The sequence below is a fragment of the Microtus ochrogaster genome, unplaced genomic scaffold, assembly GCF_000317375.1.
Source record: "Microtus ochrogaster isolate Prairie Vole_2 unplaced genomic scaffold, MicOch1.0 UNK1, whole genome shotgun sequence".
In the NCBI taxonomy this organism is placed as follows: Eukaryota; Metazoa; Chordata; class Mammalia; order Rodentia; family Cricetidae; genus Microtus; species Microtus ochrogaster.
Window position 1 is genome coordinate 33,371,233 of NW_004949099.1, and position 10,437 is coordinate 33,381,669.

The window sequence follows — 10,437 nt, forward strand, 5'->3', positions numbered from 1 at the left end:
CAGCACTCTGATGGTGAGTTGGGAAGCAGAGGCAGAAAAATCCCTCGTGGTTTGTGGGCAAGCTAGCCTGAAGTATACAGTGGTGAACAAGGTAGGAGACGAGGATTGCCACTGAGGTCGTCCTCTGATCTATACATGCAGGCCACACACACACACACACACGCACACACACAAGCACACACATACAACACACACACATCATGCACATATGCAGACAATATTATTTTAAAGAGTTCTTTTTAGTTTGTAGATATTTGTGTTTTGGAGGCCACAAATGGGTTTGAGATCCCATCCAATTGGAGATACAGACTGTTGTGAGCTTTCAAATGTGGATGCTTGGTATCAAATCTGGGTCCTCTAAAAAGCAAATGTGCTCTTAACTGTTAGGCCATACCTTCATTTTTCTCTGTATCCCAAGCACTTGTATTAAAGGCATTGCTTTAAAGTAAAAAAAAAAAAAAATAGGGCTCTAGTTCAGAGAGAGAGCCCATCAAAAAAGACAAGATGGCAGACAATCAAGGAAGGTACCAATGTCAACTTTTGCCTTCCCGACGCATTCATATGTACCTGCACACACATATAAATACATGTACATGACCACATATACTCAGGTAAATGAAAAAGAGTAAGCAGGGAGAGGTTGCAGGATGGAGACGGGAGGATCAGGAGTGCAAGATCACTTGACTAAATAGTGAGTATTAGATTAGCATTGGCTACATAAGCCCGTCTCAGTGAAAACAAACATAAAGCTATTAAATATAGATATGATTTATGAAAAATAATTATGGTCTCATAACGAAGTGAAGTGAGTAAAATACTATACCTTTTTAAAAATATCTTTCCTGTCTGGCTTAGTAGACAATGAGATTGTATTTGTTTCGACCTACAATTTGCTGCCATATATATCTCCTTTCACATATATGAGCAAGCCCTGGCCAGCCTCAGGGACATCTTTAATGCCGTTTCCAGGTAAGTATGGATATTCTTTGATGATTATCTTAGCTAGGGTTTCTATTGCTGTGAAGAGACACCATGGTCCAGACAACTCTTATAAAGGAAAGTATTTATTGTGGTGGTTTGGTTACAGTTAAGAGCTTTAGTCCGTTATCATCAGGGCAGGAAGTAGATAGAATGCAGGCAGACGTAGTGCTGGAGCCTCAGAGTCCTTACTTACATTCTGATCAAAGACAACAGGAACATTTTGATCAAAGACAACAGGAAGTGAACTGAGATACTGGGCAGTATCTTGAGCATGTATGAGACCTCACAGCCTGCCCCCACAGTGACACACTTTCTCCAACAAAGCCACACCTACTCCTACAAAGTCACACCTTCTAATAGTGCCACTCCCTTTGAGGAGGGCATTTTCTTTCAAACCACCACAATGATATATCAAAAATTTGGAAATTGTCGTTTCTTGAAGGCTATCTGGAATCCTATCCATCAACTTCATATTCTGTGACTCACTGATGTCTATTGGTCCACCTTGATCTTGAGTGGATCTCTTATCTACACACGATTTTGTGACACCATTTTATTATCTGAAAAACATTGAGTCACTGAACTGAGAAATATCTTTTAGATGTCGACAGTTTCCATTAGACAGTAATTTTTTTAAGTGCACTCATTAATATCACCACTGATCTCATCAGAAAAGATTTAAGTATTGAGACACTGTCAAGGACTTGGCCTATTTCTTAAAATTAATCTCAAGAGTTATCACTGGCAACAACAAATATCCCTGTTTTCTTGGAAGTGACAAATAAATCTTAGTTTTGAAAAAGTCGGTTCAGAGCCAGGTAGGAGTTAGAGGCACGTGCTTTTAATCCCAGCACTCGGGAGGCAGAAGCAGGGAAGGTCTCTGAGTTTAAGGCCAGATTGGTCTACAGAGTGAGTTCCAGGACAGCCAGGGCTACTTGGAGAAACCCTATTTTAAAAAAATAAAATAGAATTTAAAAAAAAAAAAGCAAAAGCCTGTCCAGTATCTATCTGAATAACCATAGTGTACCCATCTTTCTCTCATGCTAAACTAATGTAAAATAAAAACCTTGGGCTAGGTGGTGGCACACCCAGTTAATCCTAGTACTGGAGACCCCAAGGCAGGAGTGGGGTAGGTTGAAGCCCTCCATGACTACATAGCTAGACTCTGCCTCAAGGAGACTCAGCCTCCCCGCCAAATCAACAAAAGTGAACAGTATAACCACAAATTCAGACCAACTCAAGCACAGAACATTTTTCGTAGAGGCAAATATGGCGTTCGACGGCTGTTTTATCCACACTTTCTATTTTTTCCCCAAAATTATTCTAAAAATCATACTCAGGGATTGAATTTCAACCGAATTATTAGTTTTCTCAAGTGACACCTGGCTTCAGCTGCTTGTCGTTTTCCAATGAACGCACAGCAGCAAAAATACACTGACTGGTGGTAGAGTTTGGGGCCTGCGTTAGGTCAGTGTTGGTGCACACATCACAGGTCTCAGCATTGCCGTGGACAATCTTAACATTGCAGGCCTCTGAGAGTCTCAAGAAATCCCTCAGGGCCGGGCGATGGTGGCACACGCCTTTAATCCCAGCACTTGGGAGGCAGAGGCAGGCAGATCTCTGTGAGTTCGAGACCAGCCTGGTCTACAGAGCTAGTTCCAGGACAGGCTCCAAAGCCACAGAGAAACCCTGTCTCGAAAAAAAACCAAAAAGAAAAAAGAAAAAAGAAAAAAAGAAATCCCTCAGGGATTTGGGGGCGCACCCTTTAAGAATCTCTAGAGTTGTTCTTTTTGGAGTTACTGTCTTTGATTGAGTTTTGTAGGGAAGAGTCAACGAAGAGCTAAGCCAAGGCGTGGGCTACAGCCGAGAAGGAAATGTACGCTGCTCAAAGGCTCCCGTAGGAAGAAATAGCGGAAAAAACCGGCTTCAGAAAGCAGGCCTGGGCTTCTCGTTGCCAAGGCGACGATCCTCCGCGAGAGGGCCGGCCGTCGATTGGCGAAGCCTAGCTTGGGTCCCCAAGAGGCGGAAGGTCGCCCAGCTGCGGTCGCTCGCTCGGCGGTCGATTGAGGGGGCTTCGCGGAGGCCGGGCAAAGAGGGCGGGTGGGAAGATGGCGGCCACTGCCGCCGGTGGGCTCCCTGGGAAGGGGCATGATATCAGCCTGGCGGCCCTGCAGCGCCACGACCCCTACATCAGTCGCATCGTGGATGTGGCCAGCCAGGTGGCTCTGTACACTTTCTTCCATCGGGCCAACAAGTGGGTGCGTGCGGACGCGGCGGACATGCGGACGGCGGGGCGGGGACGGGGCGGGGGATGCTGGGCTCGGATGGGCGGGAGCCCCCCCCCTCGATCATGGAGGAGGGCGGTCCGGGCGACCCACCCTCAGGTAGGGGGAAGATGGATCCCGGAGGTGTGGCTGGCGCCGCAGCGAGCCCGGCTCGGGCCTCGAGGCCGGAAGACAGAAGCGCTCCGGCAGCGGAGGGCAGAGCGGAGCCCCAAACCTCGCCGATGGGGAGAAGCCAGGGTCAAAAATGTAGGGCAGGCACCCACCTAAAGAGCAAGAGGCTTGGGGGGCATTAAAGAGGAAGTGGGAATGTATGGGACTCTCCAGACTTTGATGTAGGAGTCCATGGTTGGGAGCCTAACCGTTCGGTGCATTTCCCAAGACCGAACCCCATCCTACAGCAACCGAATGAAGTTTAGTTTCCTTCACAACTAGAGTGGAATTGGAACAGGAGACAAATTAGTTCTGGCTTAGGTATTAGTGAGTCATATAATTTATAAGCCATACCTTTGAATATAAAGGTGTCATTTCCCCCTCTCTAGTGGCTTTTGTACCAAATATTATTCACCTTTCTATAACCATCGGTTTTCACACAGTTCAATGGGGTATGAAGAACAGCTTGCAAGGATTTCAAATGATTTTTTTTTTTTTTGCTTTGTTCACCAAGCAAATCTATACAAGGAAAACTTTGGTTATTGAGCAAAGTCAGCATTGGGTAGGCTGTAATAGAAACTACCCGGAAACCATGAACACAAAAAGAGAATGAATGCGGCCATGGAGATGGAGCTTGGGTCAGGCACTTGGTTCCGTCCCCGGCACTCCTGAAAAAAAGGTCAGGAAGGATCAGGATAGTTGCAGAGAATTTATGTCTTTTCTCTTAGTAGCCAAATCCGAAGGGGAAATGTTCAGAGTTCTAATGTTCAGGGTTCCGAATATTCCTGGCTCGATTAACTGAGGCTGTTTTTCATGGTCACCAGAGGAAATTACCACTTGGGTCTTTATGTAATGAAACATGTGTATTTGTGTGAAGATCCTTTACTTCCCTCTAGAGCAGTGGTTCTGAACTTTCCCAGTGCTGAGCCCCTTAGCACAGTTCCCCATGTTGTGGTGACCCCAACCATAACATTATTGTTGCTGCTGTTTTGTAACTGTAATGTTGGTACGGTTATATTTGTGGAAATAGATGTTTGTTTGGGGTCTCCGTCCCCTGGTTGAGAACCACTCCTCCAGGACCACATAATGTGGTTATTTGGAAGTAATTCTTGTAGTAGTGTAGGACCCAATAAAAGTTCACAGTGTAAGTTGACTCAGCACAGGGCTCAGTCCAGAAGCTATTGAAAGGCACAGTGGAGCATCCTCCCTTGGGGAGCAGGCTTCCTAAAGCCTCTTCCCAGTCCTAAGTAAGTGACAGAGACCTTTTCAAAGCTTTACAGAGGCTTACCAGATCCCCAGTGACACCCAGCAACAAATGCTGCATTGAAGGTGTCACGATGCATTATTTACAGGAGTTTTGTTTTCCTGCTTCCTGGACTTGTTTTCTCTAGACAGGGCATAATTCATTCAGTAAAAGGTCATTCTTTCAAAGTACTAATCTTCTAGGCTGTGGTTGCCTGGCAAAGGAGAGAGACCTAGTTCAACAGCAGAGCAGTGGGGGGGGGGGTGTCTGTCAATCACATTGTCACTGCTGTTCCCCTGTGCTGTCACTCAGATCTCCTGACAGGAGCCTTTCGAATGTAAACTTAATCAGAAGTATAAGAATATTCTTCAGAATGGAAGAGAAAGTATTGCAAGAAGGCAGGGTGGGCATGGGCATGAGCAGAGGTGCCCTTATTACACTGGAACTCATCATCGGGTGTTGGAATGAGGCCTGAAGGGTGCAGAGGATGAGTTCCTGTAAGGAAGGCCAAGGGACTGCAGATAGAGCGATAGCGCATGTGCGTAGCGCGCATAGCACGTGCACAGGTCTGCTTTAATCCGCAGGGCACACACATAGGTGCACAAAGGATTAAGAAGAGTTTTCCCATGACAAGAATAGAAATTTTAGAACTAAATTTACTCCTTTTTGCCAGGAAAGACTCTTTCCCTGAAATACCCTATGTGTCTTTCTTTGCAGTCAGTTCTCAGCTAGATTTGATCCCCAGCCCCCCACCCGCTCCCACCCTCCCTACACACACACCAGTGACATTTGACAATATCAGGAAACTTTGAGGATGAGGATGTTGGTGATTTCTGCAGAGTAGAAGCAGAGGTGTTGCCAGATGTCCTGCAGTGAGCAGGCATTGGTGTGGCTAAGTCCACACCACGAACCATGCGAAGCTGGAGGCGTGTTTTAGAATCTCAGTGCCCCTTATTTCTGGCTAACAACCCTGAGTTCCCCATGCATCACAGTGGCTGAGCTGAGAGGGGCAGCGCATCAAATCAGAACCCTGGATGAGACCTAGACAGCTGTGAAAGAGACGAAGCTGCAGAGGTGGCTTTGCTGCCCCATGTGCAGTGACGAGAGACAGCTTCAGGAAGATAAAGTGGACCCATTTTTTCTTATCTTAGAATATTCAGTAAAATTGAAATTGCTTTCAATTGTTCCAGATGTGTCAATGTATTTACTAATAATTTATGAAACAACATTATTTATATTCTTCATTATTTTGAACACTGAACTTCCTGTGTGTGTGGTGTGTGTGTGTGGTACCATTATTTTCAGAGTTTAAGCTATAATACTCAAGAACTATGAACTTACAACTTTTAAGTCTGCCTTACTAGGAGGATTTGTGGAAAGCTAGTAAAATCCTATTCTACCTGTTGCCACCCCCTAAATTCATTGCTTTGTACAGAAAGGACAAAAAAAAAAAAAGCTGCCCTTCAGAAATCAGCAAAATACATTCCAAAGCTCCAAGTAAGAGCTCTTGCATTTTTTTTTCCTTGAAAGGTTTGAGTTGCATGAGTCAGTTACCTTTTCAGTGGAGAAGATGAGACAGAAAAGTAAATGAATTGTCCCGGTGTGATCTGGCAGAAACCTCACCCAGGCTCAAGTTGTAATTACTGAGCTATATAATTCCTTCCCATGAGCCACTCCAAACAAGACTCAAGTTTGAGGATTGTTTTTGTGAGTTAGAGTTACAATCCTGATTTTGGATTATTCTAAACTAAAATAAGGCATTAAAGATTTTTGTTTTTGAAATAAAGAGAATTTTTGTTGCAAGCAAAAAAGAAATCAGTCGGAAGCAATTGTGTGCTGATTGTGTGAGAGAGCTGATCTGCATTCCAAAGCTGGCCCCAGTCACGGGCTGCAGAGTACGGAGCCCACAGCCTGTGCACAGGCGTCCTTACACCTGCCTCTGCTTCAGTTCCCGTGAGGGTCGCTCTTAGGACCATTCACTGTTAGGGTTTCCTTTTAAAGGGGTTGTATATTGTCTAAACACTTGCTGCCTCTGTCAGTTCAGCTCTGAATGGGTTTGCTCAGGGGCTAAGAATGTGTATTTCTATCAGACTCCCAAGTGACCATGGTGCTTCTCACCTGGAGACCACTCTTCAAAACCCCTGCCCTAAGTCCCTGAGGAAACAGCTGTAATCAAGTAGATTACTTGAAAAGATCATGCTTTCAATTCTGTGCCTTTAAAAAAGGAACTATTTTAATGTTACATCTTTTTCTTAAAGTATATATCTTGCATCTGAATTGTAGAGTACTTAGTTTTAAATAATTTGGATAATGAGTATTGTAAAATACTGGGGCCTTAAATAGGATAATAGGATGCTGAAATTAAATGATATAAACACCAAAAGCACGCGTTAAATTCTGAGTTACAATAATCTGATTAGTAGTTAAGCAGAAGAACTGCGTGTATGTTGTGGTGAAGAACTGGATCCCTCCTGGCTTGGAGAAGTGGAAGGGACGCCAAAGAACTCAGACTCTCCCTATAGCTTGACCACCTCCCCCAGATTTCCTCCGGCAGTTCTTGAGTCCTAACTTGGTAATATTTCTGGGTAATGTTATTTCAAGCCTTTGGCCAAAGTAACTCTGCAGTATTTTGTGCCAAGAAGGTGTTTGTTCAGCTGAAGACTGGAGCACACGCCTTGTCTGTCTAGCAGTCAGAGCAGTTATTGACAGATCATCTGTTCTCCTAGTGACAGGATATGGTGGTGAACACAAGATAAGGTGGAGGGTAATGAGGTGCAGATAACAGTTAATTTGACAGCTTGTGCGCATGCAGTTGGGTGGATGGCAGAGAAGGCTGCGCCCTTACCATCTCCTCTTTCTGATGATGTCTGGAGCGCACGTTCTTGGCTCCAGGCAGGTGGGCCACTCATAGTGTGTTTGGGAAAGAGAATAGTGACCAAGTTCTGCTCATTCAGCACCCTCTGGTAACATCAAAGTCTACGTCTTCCCCCTCCTGGTAGCCCCTCTGTTCCATACTGCCACTTCCTACTTGAAATTGTGTGCCGTCCCCTAGTATTCTGTAAGAAGTTCATGTTTTCTGCCATAGAATGAAGAGAACATACATATGGTATGTGTTTGCTTTATTTTTAGGAGAAGACTGATGTGGAAGGAACCTTATTTGTTTATACAAGGTAAGAGTGATTTTAGAAAAACAATTTTTTTTTTCGAGACAGGGTTTCTCTGTAGCTTTGGTGCCTGTCCTGGAACTAGCTCTTATAGACCAGGCTGGCCTCGAACTCCCAGAGATCCGCCTGCCTCTGCCTCCCGAGTGCTGGGATTAAAGGCGTGTGCCACCACCGCCCGGCTTAGAAAAACAATTTTTGAAATAATATTTTAGCTTAGTTTTGTCACCTCTTGAAGGGCAGTTTTATTTCAAAGAAGTACCACAACCAAATCCATCCAGAATTACTAGCTGGCAAGAAGACTAGATAACACAGAATGTGACCTGGGACGTTCTGATGGTACTGTTTCAGGATACAATTCCAACTTAAATCTTAATATTTGTTCTAGCAGTACATATTCATCATCCGATTGCAATGAATTGCACACAGCTTGCGAACACTGTGCACTGCCAAGAGATTAGAGGTACGCTGTTAGCTAAATTAGGCAGTGGTTGGGAAGGACTTGTGGCTCACCTTCTCTCACCCTTTACTGCTTAAAAAAGCATGCCCTGGGGTTGAATCTGTTTCTCAGTCTTCCATTGTCTAGTTAATAATGTGTCCGGATTAATTTAATAAGTTGATGCTTTTAGTAATTTCTTTTTTATCACATATTATTAATATCACACATGCACACAGACACACGGTATATATATTGTCTTAATGACTACATGCAGATTTATTGTTAATGCGAATATCCACATAAGTATCTTGGATTCTGTCACCTAGGGGAGTTCATAGATGAAATACAAAACTGGTAGTCCAAGCCCCAATTGAAGGAACAGTTTTCCTGGAGAAATAAGAGGACAAGTACATATACCCATGTTCAAGTTTAAGATGACCACAATACAGGATATACCGTCCCTAGTACTGGTTGCTGTAAAAGCTTCCCAGAACTCCTGTGGTTGTGGGAGACATTGTAGAATGACAGAGTTTGGGTTGGACTTCAGGACAGGAAGTCCCAACAGAAAAAAAGGCAAAAGTAGGGATACAGCCTCCTGTTTAAAGGGACAGTAGGGATTGAATCTGGTGTAGATGGTTTATATTAGCATAAGTGATGCAGTTGGGTAGAATGGTAGACTAAGGATTCTGAAGTTTATTTTTCTAGCAGTAGGGAGTAACTGAAGGCTTATGAACATGAGGATGCTTAATAAGCTGTGAGAAAACGCATGGAGAGTCAGTGTGTTAGATCATAAGGAGGCACTTGTTGTGAAAGAAACTGGAGTTGGGCAGGATATTAGAGGGTGACTGCCGTGAAGTAGATAGGAGAAAAAGCTGGGACCAGAATAACAGAAGTCGAAGTGAAAGTTCATGGACAGAGAGCACAGTGACACCGAGACACAGAGCCTCTAGGTAAATGGCAGTGCTTGAACGGAATGAAAAATCTTTGGTAGAACTCAAGTGGTGGGGGGCATGGGGCTGGTCAAGGATCTGGGCCTCATCTGATCTCTGTGAAGTTCACCCCCCACCTGGGCCTTTGGTCTTTAGGGTTTTGAAGTAATACTTTTGAGATGGTCTCAGTGACTTCAGATTAAGGAATCCAGGCACTTGGTTATCTTTGGAGAGTTTTGTATTGTCTAAGAGGAGTACAACAGGAAATAGGAATGAGTTGATGGGTGAATTTTGGGGCCAACAGGGACATAGGAAGCAGAACTAGAATAGCCTTAAGAGGCCAGATGGGGGCGCAGTACAGAACCAGTGAGGGGAGGGTCTCAGCTGCCCTGTCATCCGGGGAGAGGGAGTGGAAGGAAGGAATGACTGGCCAGGCTACGGGCTGGACCACAAGTAAGACAAATGTTTAGGGTTGTGAATCCAAGAATTACTAGCCTATTAGTCCATGTTTTATGCCAGAACATTCCAGAAGCACCAAGTGGATTTGTTCAGCATGAGTAATTGAGAAGGTGAACCGTAAAGAGAAACTGAAGTACGGTGTGTATTCTCTCTCGTTTCTAAGAAGGATTATTTTGAGGAGAGAGATGCAGTAGTATGTATTAATGATGGTTTTAAAGGACTTTTCTGCTGAATTATACAATTATTTTCTCTTTTGTACCCAAACCAAGTATAGCTTTGTATTTTATCTTGTTTTTGAGGTAGTGTCTCATGTAAACCTGGTTGGCCTCAAACTAACCATATAGCAATGGATAGCTTTGAACTTCTGTTCCTCACAAGTGCTGGAATTACAGCCTTGTGCCAGTTTTATGTAATACTGGAGATGGAGCTCAGGGCTTTGTGCGTGCTAGGCAACTACTCTCCCAACTGAACTACGGCCCAGCACTTAAGTACTTCTTCATATGTTCCACATGGCTAACGAAATAAGTCATACCATTACACTGAGAAAAATAATCCTTCCCTGTCTCTTAATCCTGTTCCCCAAACTATCTCGTTGGGATGACATCTCTGCTTCCTCCCCTTCCTGCGTGTACACCTGCCCTTCCTGCACGTACACCTGCCCTTCCTGCACGTACACCTCCCCTTCCCGCGTGTACACCTCCCCTTCCCGCGTGTACACCTCCCCTTCCCGCGTGTACACCCACCCTTCCCGTGTGTACACCCGCCCTCCCCGCGTGTAAACCTCCCCTTC

At 44.6% G+C, this 10,437-nt stretch overlaps 1 protein-coding gene across 2 annotated transcripts in view; it reads left to right on the top strand.

Annotated features, from left to right (window-relative positions):
- Nucleotides 1-3,074: 3,074 nt before the first annotated feature.
- Dcp1b (decapping mRNA 1B) overlaps nucleotides 3,075-10,437 on the top strand; it is a 43,302-nt gene continuing 35,939 nt past the window's right edge. For both annotated transcript variants that reach the window (XM_005365089.3, XM_005365090.3), the window contains exons 1-2: nucleotides 3,075-3,239; nucleotides 7,789-7,829. In XM_005365089.3, the coding sequence (XP_005365146.1) occupies nucleotides 3,090-3,239; nucleotides 7,789-7,829 (191 nt within the window). In that variant the 5' untranslated portion in view covers nucleotides 3,075-3,089. The remainder of the gene's footprint in view (nucleotides 3,240-7,788; nucleotides 7,830-10,437) is intronic.